The sequence below is a fragment of the Erpetoichthys calabaricus genome, chromosome 1 (assembly GCF_900747795.2).
Source record: "Erpetoichthys calabaricus chromosome 1, fErpCal1.3, whole genome shotgun sequence".
NCBI classification, from domain to species: Eukaryota; Metazoa; Chordata; class Cladistia; order Polypteriformes; family Polypteridae; genus Erpetoichthys; species Erpetoichthys calabaricus.
The window spans coordinates 244,803,646-244,819,501 of NC_041394.2; the positions used below are offsets into that span (position 1 = coordinate 244,803,646).

Sequence of the window (15,856 nt, forward strand, 5' to 3'; positions counted from 1 at the left end):
GTAAACCCATATTTCAGTTAGAGTAATTGGGTTATTGGCCTCTGAGAAACCTGGTTAACAGAAGTGGATGTCTCCGCAAATAAGCCGATTAGGTGGTCATGTAAACCCTTAACTGGTTTCTTTTAAAGAGTTTACAGTCTTTGTACATCCACGGCACTCTGTAAGCCTGTGTATGTGCTTTATTTGCTTTGTACATGCTTTTAGCAACCATTATTGTAAGCGCCCAGAAAAAAAAAAAATTCTAAAGGCAAATGTTCAGGAGATTGGATTATTACTTCTCCTGGGTAAAATGATCTGTGTCAATATGTCAGAAATCACTAAATTTATATTAAACATACAGTGCTAAACTCAGCAACACAATCTCTAGAGCAATAAGGTAACACGTTATAAGTAATGCACGTTACACAGTCTTATTACTTTTTTAAGTAATGAGTGACCTAACAAAATACAGTACTTATCTTACTGAAGTAAAAACATCTAAAATATTATTGTTATTATTATTACAGCAACCCTGGGTGTAATGCAAGAAGCACACATACTGGGCTCTTGCAGAGCTCACTCGCACAGCTGAGCAGAGAAGAGTATACTGCATGTAATACTGAGAAAAGCGCTATATAAATGTAATTAATTATTATTATTATTATTAATACAGTAAATAAAGTGTCAGTTTGACATATTTATACAGCACATGAAAATTACCACAGGCATTATGCTCATTTTTGGATTCATGGTGGCAGAGAATGACATTTAAATCGTTTTTGGGAAGTTTAATGATGTCAGAATGTTTTGACAAAGTGTGTTTCTGCCTTAACCAGGTCATTCACCTTAATCTGGTTATGTATGTGCACGTAAACACACTCTGTGTGTGTGTGTGTGTGTGTGTGTGTATCCTGAACGTTGTATGGTGTACGGTAGTTAAAATGATGTACAATACCCCCAGATGGCCTTAAAACGGAGAAGGACCAACAAACTGTAACTTCCTTTGCTACACTACTAGCACTTATCTTGCTCAACTGGAAGAATCCCATCCACCACTCTTAAGTCAGTGGGTAAGTGTTGTTCCATACCATTTGAAATTGGATCACTTAGAGGATCTGTTCAAAACTTTTTAAAAATATGTAAGGATCTAATAAGTAACATTTTAGAATAAGCTTACATTTTGGGGGAAGGGATACCCTTGTTTTCTTGCTCCTTTTATACAGTAGCTGTGGTTGCTGGCTCTCTCTCTTCCTCTTGGGTGGGGGTTGAATTTTGCTTTGATTTGTTAAATTTGTCTTGACTGTATGGAATGCTATCTGTTTCTAATTAAAATCATAAAAAACAGAAAAAAGAGCCTAATGCTTATAATGTAGAGTGATTGATTTTCACTTGGATTTAATATTTCACTTTCACCTCTACAGTCAAATGTGTAAATGTGGTGGATTAAACAAAAAGATACCCAAAATAGACAATACTGATACAGTTCACATATCTTTTAACATTTGTAATTTTAAAGATAGCAATTCACAAAACTTCACAAAAAAGGTTGACAAACTAATTTGTGAATCCTATCCCTTTCCACGTTGTACACTACTTTGGATTATTTGAAAAAACCTATTGCACAATTATCGATTCTTGACTAAAATGTACCTGTGGTGGGTTGGCGCCCTGCCTGGGATTGGTTCCTGCCTTGCGCCCTGTGTTGCCTGGGATTGGATCCAGCAGACCCCCGTGACCCTATGTTCGAATTCAGTGGAAAATGGATGGATGGATAGATGGACTAAAATGTACACTAGATATTTAACTTCACAAGACTGGATACACTTTCAGTGATTTGCAACACTAACATTTAAGTTTAAAAGACGCTGTTATACTGGAGAAGATAAAGATCAATTTCAAGACATGTAATTTCAACAATAAATACTTTTTGTTTCTACAGTAAGACCTAATCTTTCACTGTGCCAAATATACACAATTACAAATATGTACACAAAGATAAAATTATCATTTACCTTTAATTGATACAATGAGCCTCTACTAGGATTGTGCACTTGATGCACATAGTGTGTCTTCCCTGTTTGCCTCCCCGCTCACCCATTGGATCTTCTCAGTGGGGCTGAGACACTGGTAGGGGCAGTCATGCATTAATTGACTTTTGTTTCCGTCACCTTTGTTGGTGCCTTCTGGGACACCCAAAGCCAGACTTCATCATCCTACCATCATCCCTGGCATCCATAGGATGAACCACAAAGCCAATCATCTGCTCCTGTTTCTGCCAATGCTCAACAGAACTGTCTCACTGCTGGAGCGCTGTTCCTCTCGCTTCCCCATTGGGCTTCTAGATCACCATGCCTCTTGTCCACAACACTGAGCTCACACTCTTGAACTACTTCTTTATTCTCTCTAACTCGTTTCTCTTTTGATTTTTATCCCTGATGTCTTTCTCTTACTTCCTTCTTTATTCACTGATCTTACTCAGACTCTTTATATATATATTCTATTGGTGCAGGTGCTTTTCTTAACAATTTGCAGAAAGTCAATGAGAAAACTGGATGAGCTGGTCACATTTGCACTTGAATGCACAACTGGGCAATTTCCCCAATGCCTTCCCCATGGCCGCACAGCTTCCCAGTGCCACAAACCTGCACTATAACTAAAACCATGCACCAACACAGACCCTTAACTCGTTGTACCACAGCTGGATAGTGCACAAAAGGATGAGACTGCAAATATAGTTGGCTGAAATGAGGTTGTAGCTCTGGGCTAATGGGTTCACTCTCAGTGATAGGACAATGAACACAGCAACACTGGAGAGCAGTGGGGCAGAATCACTGCTCCTCCAGCTCAAGAGGTGACAGCTAAGGTGATTCTACTAACATGCAGTTAGAATCCCATCTTGGAGCTTCAATGGGAAGTGAATAACTGGAAATTCCCTCCAGGAGGTACTGGAGAAGCCATTGAGGATATGTGGATTTGGTCAGCTAAGTGCCAAATTTAGAGCCACCACAACCTTCATCAGAATATGTGGAGTGAAAGTGACAAAGTGACTTGTAAAAAGAGCTGTGCAGTTCACAACTTTATATAAATGACTCTTTAGACCAGGGGTGTCAAACTCAAATACACAGTGGGCCAAAATTAAAAACGTGGACAAAGTCACAGGCCAACCTTGATATTTATTGAAAAAATGTCTACTATTAAGGATGTTTTTCCTTCTCATCAGATATAACGATGAACCTTTTCATATGGAAACAAACTTAAGTTTTGCTTAAACATTGAATCTGGAACAAGCAAAGCTTAATACTATAAACACACGTGAAGTCAAATATCAAATAAAAGACACATCTGTGGCATTCATTTCTTAAATAAAATTTTAAAAAAATTATGCCTCTTTCTCTATTTGCCTTCTGAGTTAAATTTCAATGGTAACCTTTTTTCACAGGCTAACAATAATAGTAATAATAATTTCCTTCAATGAAAATCCAAACATTCAAGTTCATGCCTTGGAGTAGCAAGGAAAAGTGCATAAAGAAAACATTCATTCAAGCTCAGTGTGCTACACTCTGATCTACTCTGATGCACACTGGTCCAAGCCAGATACCTGGCATCTCTTCTTGGATGCTAGTTCATTAATGTTTGGGGTCTGGCTCTGATCTGAGGAAATCCTCAGGATTGAGTGAAGGTGTTAGTCAGTGAGACAGCTACTGTGTGATGTTTTGTTCATCTTCATCAAGGAGAATAGTTGCTCATACAGTTTATGTGCTGCTGAACATAGAGAGCATTTGAGCAGCTTGGGTATGGAGCTGGGGCATTGTGTCAGGGATGTAACGTTGAAACTGTGCAGCACCCACAGCGTCATACTTTGGCTTCACTGGAGTTCAATCAGCTCTATTTGGAAGTAAGTTGGGCGCTTTCCATGTCAACTGCAAATTGATTACTAAGCAGTTCAAACCTACATTTCTGGGCATCAAAGTTGGCAAATCGGCGGGTAAACTCGCCACTGAGTAAACCGAGTTTGCCAGCAAATTGTGCACTTGGGAACATGGTAGTAGAAATTTGCGTTTTTATGGTTTGGCAATATGGAAAATGGCCCAGGTTTCCTTGCAGCATTTGAGTCTCCTACAGGCACAATTTTGTTTTAAAAGCCCTCAATGCAGCGTACACATCTGTGATGACACGGCCCCGCCCCAGAAGCTGCAGGTTCAGCACATCGAGATGGCTCATGATGTCACAGAGAACTGCCAGCTCAGACAGAAACTCTTTATCCCAGAGCTCTGCTGTATCTTTCCCTTTGGTTTCTAGAAACTGGCAAATTTCCTCACGCAGCTCAAAACATCTGTTCAGTATTTTTCCTCTGCTTAACCATCTCACCTCTGTGTGATACAGTACGTCTGCATATTCCAAACAACACTCCTCCAGAAAAGACTTGAACTGGCGGTGATTCAAACCTTTAGCTCTTATAAAGTTAACTACTCGTGTTATGGTGCTCATAACATGTTTCATCTTCAGGGCTTTGCCACACAACGATTCCTGATGTATGATTCAGTAATAAACAGTTAGCTCACCTGCATCTTCTCCCGAATCCTGGCCACTAATCCACTCTTTTGACTGCACATCCTGGGCGCACCATCTGTCGTTAGTCCCACAAGTTTATCCCAAGGTAGCCTCATTTGAGTTACACATTTGGAAACCTCTTTCTTTTGCTGTGGTTGTGCCATGCATTGATTTTAATCCCAAAAGTTCTTCCATAAGGCACAGATCTGAGTCCACTCCACGGATGAAGACTGACAGCTGGGCAGTATCAGATATGTCGCTGCTCTCATCCACAGCAAGGGAGAATGCAATGAAATCTTTTCCCTTTTCTATCAGCTGTTCATGTAGATTTGTGGCAAGATCACATGCACGATCAGCTACTGTGTTTCTGCTAAGGCTCACATTTAAAAATGCTTGCGTTTTATCTGGGCACATGACGTCGCAAACTTTGATCATGCACTTTTTGACAAACTCTCCCTCATTAAAGGGCCGGGCTGATTTTGCAATCTCTGCTGCCACAATAAAACTAGCCTTTACAGCAGCCTCACTTTGGGATATGGCTTTTGTGACCAGTCTGTCGTGAAACCAAACTTCTTTTCATCTCCTCTACTTTCTGGGGCTTTTGCACTATGTCCATTTCCTTGTACTTGTCATGGCGTTTCATTTCATAGTGTCTTCTTATGTTATATTCTTTGGTTACAGCTACGTTGGCTCCACACACAAGACAAACAGGTCTGTCCTTCACATTTGTGAATAGATATTCTGCTTCCCACTTTTCTAGAAAGATTCTGTTTGCCATCTTTTGTTTGGGAGGGGTGGCCCGATGTGACTGGTAGCATGAGGTCGCTAATGAATGTCAACAGAGGAGGGGTCCTGATTGACGCGCCAACACACCAGCAGAGCATTCTGGGATTTGTAGTATTAGCGGTGCATGCGCTGTCTACCGGCAGGCCAGCTCTAGTAGACATTTGGTATTTTCTCGCGGGGAAAATATAATTACACTGGCTCGCAGGCCTGAGTTTGACATCTATGCTTTACACTAAGGAATATTAGTCAACCAAGCTTTAAGATTGCAACCTTTCAAGTGTAAGATATGCGTATTTATGTTGCCATAGATATATTTGTACACATAGTGACATAAGGAATTAATATATTCTATAACACAAGCAGGTTTGAAAATGACTGACCGACTGTTATATATATACAGCAAGTAATGATACAGTCATGCAGTCTAATATTACATACTGTGCCTGACTAACTTAGAGAAGCAAAAGTTTTAACCAGAGGCTTTGGTGCATTCAGAGGCTGAAAAGCAAAACTCACCTCCTTCTGTATTATAGCAGTATGATGTGTAGTGCCCCGAGCCAAATCCTTTCCCATGATGCATCACAACAGCTGATAAATCATATATAAAAGAGTCTGGCCTGAGGGTTCCAGATGAATCTCTACAAGAGTAGGGTTCCACGTTTAATATCTGGTCAAAGTCAACATGAACTCCAATTTTCTCTCTGTGATTACGTCCTGACCACCTGAAAAAGCATAAAAATTGAAAATGTCAGAAATGACCAGTACAGAACTATAGATGTTACTCCCTAATTACTAAATGCATATCCAAAACTGCTTCTAAAATCTGAAAAACAAAAACACATTACTATCATCATTTCCAGTAGGTCAAATGAGTTAAACCAAACACTTTTTTTTTTCCAAACCTTTATCTATTCTTCATGTAACTTAGAATATCAATTTATTTTGCAGGATTTTTTAAAAATATTTTCTTCTTTACTTACTAGCAACCAACAGAAAACTAGCCAAAAAAATTACAAGGTACTGAATATCTCCCTTGGAGTTTACAGATCATGAATAAACAAAAATTTTCACTTAATTCAAAAGATTGTTCATTGATAAAAGCAATGATATCAGGTTTGTTAATTCCAGAAGACAGACATTCAAAAGGAAAAGCATGACTATTACCTGAAGCGTTTAAGATGCAGCCGTAAAACCTGAGGCAACCTGTGCACCATTAGCTGCTTCTGTGCTTCAGTCAAAATGACTGGTTTTGAAGAAAATTTTCTCCGTTTACCTTTAAAAGAGAAAAGGGTCAAATTATTACCTTGCTAAATTCTATCAGCAATATCTCCCTGAATAAAGTGAGATATAGAAAAGCAGGAAAATCAGATGAAAGACCAGATCCTGACAGTTTCCAGCACATACCAGAGTCTCACAACACCAAACTGAATATACAGATTTGGACGTTTCATGATACTGAATCTAAGGAAAGGGTTCACAGTTTGTTTTTACAATACTGAAAATATTTAGTAGGAAAATAATAAAGCCAGAATAAAGTGAACATTCATTTGAAAGACATTACATATAAAATACTAATTCTCAGGGCTTTCTTAAAAAGAACCAGTTTACAAGACTAGACATTAAAGCAGTTAATCTACCAGAGGAAAACATTTTAAATAAGTAACCTAAACCCAAAAGTTTTACTACATGTACTGTAGAATCCTACATTTGTGAATCTAAATGTCACACAAATATGGGGATGGAAGTGTTGAATAAGTGTACCACATTATACTGTACAGTATGTCTGTCCACATTTGTACAGCTTACTACTCTAGGATTTTATTGGATCAGTTTAAATATTTAGATTTGAGTCTTGTAAGTTACTGAGCATGGGGTTATATACACACAATCTTTTGCTACCCAAGATTTTATTCTACCTATAAAAGTAGCTTTACAATTTTTATTAAAACCTGCTAGTTATGTTTTCACAAACTTGGCTCTGGGACCCTCTTTCTATCTAATTTCATAATTAGTGATTGATTCCTACTTTAAAATAAACTACCTTTTTGTTTGCAGAACTTTTATTGTACAGTTAGAAAACACACTGCAGTATGGGCAAAGAATTTTTAAAGGGTGTTTCTAACTCTAGAGTGCCTGATTGAGCATGGAATCATGAGGTGAGTTGGGATATAGGCTCATCTGCTTGAATTATTTGGTAATGTGAATATGCCTGGTGGTTATATAGGCCAACCACTGCAGTTGTTACACAGGGACTTGCACCTCTGTTATGAGTAACAGTGGTACTGTCATGGGTTGTTTTGTTTTCTATTTCATAATTTCATGTTCACACTTTGATAATCTCTCCTTTGTGTGTCTCGTTTATAAATAAACCAGTATTTATAAAAAAAAACTTTGGATTATTAGTTCTGGCTTGGAAGTACCCCCTCTGGTCAATGCCGGAAATAATGTGTAAATGTTATATGCACAAATGTACAACAATCAAAGTGGCAATTTTCACTCCTCTGGGTAGAAAACGTCTTGTGCTACTTAGTGATATGAGCTTGTTTACTTTTGCCTAACCCTTAATATTTTCCATTTTACTAACATGTAAGAAGCTACAAAGTGTGTAGTACATGCTTGTGTTCGGGAGGAAATATGTTCACTTATTTAAGAATCTGTCTCATTTCCAAATAGATAACCTTAAAAAACACACTGCTGTGAATAGGTTAAGACACTGCCCTAAGTTCACTGGTTCAATGTTAATGTATCCTATGAGAGGGCCTCAAGATATTTAGTGCGCTTGTCCCCACAATTGTAAAGATTTTTTTTTCCCCACATGTAAGAATAAACACTTCCAGGGAATTATACAGCTTAATCAGAGAAGTTAGAAGATCAAGTTTCCCAGGATCAGAGTGTATAGGAAAAATGTGCCTTTCAGGTTTAAAATACAATCAACTACAATTTCTATAAAAACAATGGACACTCTTTTGAATGATATACATAAGTATTACTTTTTTGTAGTTGTTCACAATTCAAATAAAACATTTTGTAAAGGCATTGGTAAAATAAAACTTTGTGAAGTATTTAAAACATTTACAGACTGGGGGCTATTTCTGTTTGTTTAAGAGGATAAGATCTCTGTGATTTTTGATGGTTAATCTCAATTATAATACTAATTATATAATTTGTATTATAGCTGTAATAAAAAAATCAGCATGTAACAGTGTTCTGAGCCTACACACAGTGAAAATGCTTCACAAAAATAAAATTATTTGACCGTAACCAACTTAATGAATTCACCCAGGTTGATGTGGGCATTAGTTAAAGGTGGACACTAACATACACTTACCATATTTTCCAAATTTAACCCATGGGTATACATTTTTTTTTTTGCAGTAAACAAGAGGGTGTGTGTTATATATAAGGATGCGGGCATTCTAAGGATTTGTAAACACAATCCTTTCTCTCTTCTGTAATATAGTAAAATATTACCAGATGTTGTATACAAGACTTTATTTTATGTACCGGTCCACAATTTTGTTACCTGTGACTCAGTATCAGAAAATCCTTGAATACCAAAAGTTGTTGTTGATTTTTTTTCCCCTCCCCTCTGGGCTTGCTATCAACGCTGTTTCCATGCATTGACAATCAGGAAATGTTTATGATAATTATTTTTGTCAGCAGTTTTCAAATGAATAGACTTGCTGTATCCTTGTCTAAAACCTGACGGGTAGCTTACAATATTCTAATAAATAATTACAATAAAAATCATAATACTGGTAACTCTGCATAAATCTTGACTGAAAATGAAATGCTTTATTGAATAAAATGGAAAAGACATCAAAACATTCATTTTAATATCTGCTAACAGCTTGTGGTGATACCCCAAAAAACATATTTTTAAAATTAAAAAAGTGATTTAGGATGGAATCATATAGGGTGGGCGGCACGGTGGCGCAGTGGGTAGCGCTGCTGCCTCGCAGTTGGGAGACCTGGGGACCTGGGTTCGCTTCCCGGGTCCTCCCTGCGTGGAGTTTGCATGTTCTCCCCGTGTCTGCGTGGGTTTCCTCCGGGCGCTCCGGTTTCCTCCCACAGTCCAAAGACATGCTGGTTAGGTGGATTGGCGATTCTAAATTGGCCCTAGTGTGTGCTTGGTGTGTGGGTGTGTTTGTGTGTGTGTCCTGCGGTGGGTTGGCACCCTGCCCGGGATTGGTTCCCTGCCTTGTGCCCTGTGTTGGCTGGGATTGGCTCCAGCAGACCCCCGTGACCCTGTGTTTGGATTCAGCGGGTTGGATAATGGATGGATGGATGGATCATATAGGGTAAACAGTACTTTGTTTCTCTTCACATCAAAAAAAAACAGTGTTAACACTTATGACATGAAAACAAAAAAAAGTCCTTTAAACAATCTACTAAGAGCTAATTTTAAACTACAACAGTGAATTTAACACTGCCGATTTTCCCACGTGGCAGATGAATCCTGATAGTTTCTTTGTGATTAAATCCTGTCCACAAAAGCCATTAAAAAAATTAATGAAAAGCATTTTACTTTTCATTTAGGTGTAATGTCATTTTGCAGCTTGTACACTTTTTATCAATTAGACCTTATTTTCTTTGCAAAAACATTTCTCAGATTGTTGAACAGAGATGGTATAGCTTGAAGTTTCAGCTGCTTAAAGATTTTAAAGGAATACGCCACACAAAAATGATATTTATTTTTTTTTATATGTTGCTTACCCCATGTAGTTTGTAGTGGCAGTCAAGAAAAAAAAAGTAATCTCATGTTTTTGTGAAGAATGGACGTTAAAAGACATGATGCTGACAAAAAAAAAAAAAAATCTCATGCAACAAAGCTTTCTGAATAAAAATGACGTTATGGAAAGCAATCTGTGTTTTTGCATTATTGTATATAAGAATGTGTAGTATATTTGCATTGCATTAATATAGCATTTTGTAAGAGATGAAATGTGCAGGTTGTACAAAGAAGTGGGTTTCTATACATACATACATATATACGCACACACACACACACATACATACATATATATATATATATATATATATATATATATATATATATATATATATATATATATATATATATATATATACATATATATATACATATACATACAGTGCATCCATAAAGTATTCACAGTGCATCACTTTTTCCACATTTTGTTATGTTACAGCCTTATTCCAAAATGGATTAATTTCATTTTTTTCCTCAGAATTCTATACACAACACCCCATAATGAAAACGTGAAAAAATTTTACTTGAGGTTTTTGCAAATTTATTAAAAATAAAAAAAACTGAGAAATCACATGTACATAAGTATTCACAGCCTTTGCTCAATACTTTGTTGATGCACCTTTGGCAGCAATTACAGCCTCAAGTCTTTTTGAATATGATGCCACAAGCTTGGCACACCTATCCTTGGCCAGTTTCGCCCATTCCTCTTTGCTGCACCTCTCAAGCTCCATCAGGCTGGATGGGAATCATCGGTGCACAGCCATTTTAAGATCTCTCCAGAGATGTTCAATCGGATTCAAGTCTGGACTCTGGCTGGGCCACTCAAGGACATTCACAGAGTTGTCCTGAAGCCACTCCTTTGATATCCTGGCTGTGTGCTTAGGGTCGTTGTCCTGCTGAAAGATGAACCGTCACCCCAGTCTGAGGTCAAGAGCGCTCTGGAGCAGGTTTTCATCCAGGATGTCTCTGTATATTGCTGCAGTCATCTTTCCCTTTATCTGGACTAGTCTCCCAGTCCCTGCCGCTGAAAAACATCCCCACAGTATGATGCTGCCACCACCACGCTTCACTGTAGAGATGATATTGGCCTGGTGATGAGCGGTGCCTGGTTTCCTCCAAACGTGACGCCTGGCATTCACACCAAAGAGTTCAAATATTTGTCTCATCAGACCAGAGAATTTTCTTTCTCATGGTCTGAGAGTCCTGCAGGTGCCTTTTGGCAAACTCCAGGCGGGCTGCCATGTGCCTTTTACTAAGGAGTGGCTTCCGTCTGGCCACTCTACCATACAGGCCTGATTGGTGGATTGCTGCAGAGATGGTTGTCCTTCTGGAAGGTTCTCCTCTCTCCACAGAGGACCTCTGGAGCTCTGACAGAGTGACCATCGGGTTCTTGGTCACCTCCCTGACTAAGGCCCTTCTCCTCCGATCGCACAGTTTAGATGGCCGGCCAGCTCTAGGAAGAGTCCTGGTGGTTTCGAACTTCTTCCACTTACGGATGATGGAGGCCACTGTGCTCATTGGGACCTTCAAAGCAGCAGAAATTTTTCTGTAACCTTCCCCAGATTTGTGCCTCGAGACAATCCTGTCTCGGAGGTCTACAGACAATTCCTTTGACTTCATGCTTGGTTTGTGCTCTGACATGAACTGTCAACTGTGGGACCTTATATAGACAGATATGTGCCTTTCCAAATCATGTCCAATCAACTGAATTTACCACAGGTGGACTCCAATTAAGCTGTAGAAACATCTCAAGGATGATCAGGGGAAACAGGATGCACCTGAGCTCAATTTCGAGCTTCACGGCAAAGGCTGTGAATACTTATGTACATGTGCTTTCTCAGTTTTTTATTTTTTCACGTTGTCATTATGGGGTGTTGTGTGTAGAATTCTGAGGAAAAAAATGAATTTAATCCATTTTGGAATAAGGCTGTAACATAACAAAATGTGGAAAAAGTGATGCTCTGTGAATATATATATACTCCCACAGGACTCCTTGGGAGTTGGAGTTTGGAGTAACCCTGCTGGTTTCTGTGGGTGCTGCCAGGGGGCGCTGCAGGTACTGTTGAGCCCTGGGTTGCAATACTTCTGGGTGCCCTATAAAAGGAGCCAGAGTAGGGAGAAAGAGGATGACGGTGATCTCGCCCTGTTGTCCGCTCAGGAAAGCTGCAGGACCTACTCCGAGGATCAGGGAGAGGTCCAAAATAGAAGACAGCCTGCGAGTCACCTGCTGCCATCTCTAGAGGATGTACCATTGCAAAAGAGGGAGGGGGCAGTGAGCAGCAGAGCTGTACTCCCCGAAGAAGGTAAGGAGTCCAGGTATATGTGCCGAAGCTGCTCTGCAAAAGTGGGAAAGATTGAGCTGGCAGGCCTATTGGGAGGCTACCCCGACACTCCTGGTGGCCCAATTGAGCATGCAAGGGAGAGGCCCATGTCATCTGACTTCCGGCTGGCGGGGAAGGAAGAGCAAAGGGCGAGTCCTCTGCTGCCCGACATGCATATTAATAGATTTAATATACGGGAGCTGGACAGTATCTTCCAACCCGTAAATCCTCTGTTGCAGATGCTGACCGATTTGAGAAGCCTTAATGAGGGGCTGGATACGAAGGCTGCAGGGCTGATGAAGAAAGTCGCCACTAGTCTGGGAACCAGGTTAGGGAAGAGGTGGACTAAGTTTGCTGGAAGATGAGTGGAGGCGAGAGGGAGAGAGAGAGAAAGAGAAAGAAAGAAGAAGAAAAGAAAGTGTTTCGTGTGGTACTGTGAACTGTACTTGTGTGTGCTGAACTTGTGTCCTGTGTCGGGTTTGGGCAGCAGGCACAAGATATATATTTATATATTTATTTTTAAAAACAAAATGTGCAGGCTACACACAAGTACGGTTATGCAAGTGAAAATACTATACTTGAAGAGCCCTGCTAAAATGTAGTGCCTGAGCTACAATGCAATTCATCTTGAAATACAGGTAAAATTCGTTACAACAATTATCGTTACAATGAAATTTTAATTACAACGAAGTATTTTTATGGTCCCGACAGTTTCCCCATATGACACGAGTCTGTAGAAATCTTGTTACTACGAAATACATTCATCAGATACTTTCATTACAACGAAGTGCCTTAAAGACCTTGAAATGCCTGAATGAATCATCCACAGAGCAGTTAGTTCTGTGGTCGCAGCTCAGTTGTGCACAATGATCCCCAAACTGAAACATTGTGCTTTTTTTTTTTCTTTCTTCGAACTTTTCTCGTACTGTTTTTTTTTTTTGCTGTGTTTGTTTTCTGTGGTTTTCAGTGATACCTTTTGCTTATTGCTTGTCAACATTTGAAAAACATCCATTGGAATTTAACTCATTGTCACCCTCCTATAGAAATGGCAGACATGAAAAAACGGTAACAGTTCATATTGATTGCGGCAAAAAGAAAAAAAGACGTTGCCAGTGAATTCGGAATTTCGCCATCAACACTGTCAACTTTCTTGAAAGACTGGGCAAAAAAAAGAAGAAAAATCTTGGGTTGCAAACATATGCAAACTGCTGCAATTGAAGACGTCAAAAAAGCCATTTTTATGTGGTTTAGTGATGCTCATTCAAGAAACGTTCCTATTATTGCGGCACACATTCAAGAAAATGAGAGGTTTCTAAAGTCTCTTTGGACTCCCCCCAACTGGACAACACGCCGAAGAGCGTCCCAAAGTGAGATCACCACGTTTGTGGAAGACTCTTTATCCATTGCTGGGGCAACAGCATGCTCACAGCTCTGCTGTGGCTCGCCACCAAAGCAAACAGAAAAGATCTTGATGGGTGATGCAAGGAACATTGTAAATGCAGGGAACCTTATTACTTGGTCACGACCCTACCTGAGTGCTGTGTCTGTGCATAGGAGGCAGATCACGCTACAATAAATAACTGTACTGTTCCTGTTTCAAGCTGAATAAAGCTGATTTTGCTAAAGTACTGAGAATCAGCCTCGTGTTTTTGGGTGCAAGACAGGGACTTATAGCGCAACAATGATCTTTTAGGATTTGCTACTGTGGTGCTTCACTGCAGCGCGGTGAGCCTGCTGCTGCCCTGCCCCAGCAACAGACAAAGAATCTTCCACAGACGTGGCAATCGGGCTTTGGGATGCACTTCAGCGTGTCATTCCCGTTGGGTGGGGGGGATCCCAAAACAGTTCAGCAACCTCACAATATGAAGAAGAAGAAAAGGATGATTTGGCTTCTGATTGATAACTTTGCTGCCCACAACATGCTTCCACATTTAGATAATGTTCGCGTTGAATTCCTCCCTACCAAATGCACGGCAGTGCTTCAGGCATTGGATTTGGGCATCACTCGCACCCTGAAAGTGTATTATCGCAAGGAAATGCCAAGAAACATTCTCATCAGCATAACTTGTAGATAGGAGGAGATTAAAATGAATGCAAAAGAAGGTATTGCAATGATTGCAAACGCCTGGACACAAGTTAAACAAAGCACTAAAGTGACAAATGCAGAATCTCATTACTACAAAATTTTTATTATAACAAAATATTTTTTAGGTCCCTGGCAGTTCGTTGTAATGGAATTTCACCTGTATTCTAGAGGAGAAGATCAAGACCTGGATAGGCTGCAAAAAATGAATGGATAGAAGATAATTTAAATATATTTGGTTTTCACATATTGTGAACTGTTAAATATATTTTGTCTAAAATTCAAATGTCCAACTAAAAAAACAGAATGCTTGTTTTCTACCAGATAATATTATGCATTGTTGTAATGGCAAGAGATGTTCAACTAAAATCAATTGCTTTAAATGAGTCACTTTTCTGTCCAATGCCAACTAATAGTCAATTTTAGATTGCAGTATTAAGGCAGATTGCTATTACTTTTGAAGGATATGATGAGTGCTTTGAGGGATGTCATTTACAATAAAAAGGCAGATTCATAGAAGCCCTGGAATATACACAAAAGCTGGGAAAACTTGCATATACGTACTCACTATATACATCACTTTTGCTATTCACTTAATCTAGCCAGTCATATAAACAAATGTACAACGTTGGGTTTAACAGAAATGCAGCTTAATGATCTTATTAATTAATGAAACCTCCTGTAATCTAGAAGACCGCTGATACCAGATATGCTAAATGTGTTCATATTCACAGTATCTGCAAGGGTAATGCAGATATATTTTACTATTAACAGCAAAGGAATTCAAGACAAAAGATCTACATTTAAATCCAGTGGTCAGAGCTAATAGCATACATACTGCCTTTACTCACTGTTGCACTGATCACATGCATAAATCTTTCCTTCCAATGCTTCAGTTTCTGTAAATTTTGCTAACATTTCTGTCAGTAGGCAGGGACGTTGTGAAGCTGTTTCTTTCCCATTGAAGTGATACCGCTCTGGAAATTCCAGTGACAAGTCCCAGAATGGCTCTATTGTGTTGGATTTATTGTCACAGGACAGACAGGTAACCTGTCAAAATATAAAATATATGTTAGTCTGATAATATGTGGTACATTGTCATTCTGCAACAGTGTGAAAGCTATTGAGATCAATTATTTGTATAAGTTGCACATCTCTTTTACTGAAAATAATAAGCCACAGAGTTTAAAAGAAAAATAATGTTGAACTTTAGCATAATAAATATTGCTGCATCAAGTTATTTAAAAATTATAAGACTACAATTGTAAATTTATTTTGTCTACATGCTATTCACTTCACTCATTCGGACTCTACTGTACTATTAATGCCTACCGTCAATCAGCTCTATCATTAGAGATTTTTAATTGATTATGGATTTTGTTTCCCCTGTAATTTAATATTCAT

General features: G+C 39.0%; 2 protein-coding genes across 2 annotated transcripts in view; both read right to left on the reverse strand.

Moving 5' to 3' along the window:
- Nucleotides 1-15,856, reverse strand: part of LOC127529042 (uncharacterized) — a 481,049-nt gene that overhangs the window by 89,927 nt on the left and 375,266 nt on the right. The gene's annotated exons all lie outside the window — the stretch shown is intronic.
- Nucleotides 1-15,856, reverse strand: part of usp44 (ubiquitin specific peptidase 44) — an 88,775-nt gene that overhangs the window by 9,048 nt on the left and 63,871 nt on the right. Inside the window, exons 4-6 of the mRNA XM_028813507.2 lie at nucleotides 15,304-15,502; nucleotides 6,481-6,589; nucleotides 5,833-6,038 (exon numbers count right to left, since the gene is read on the reverse strand). Of these exons, the coding sequence (XP_028669340.1) occupies nucleotides 5,833-6,038; nucleotides 6,481-6,589; nucleotides 15,304-15,502 (514 nt within the window). The remainder of the gene's footprint in view (nucleotides 1-5,832; nucleotides 6,039-6,480; nucleotides 6,590-15,303; nucleotides 15,503-15,856) is intronic.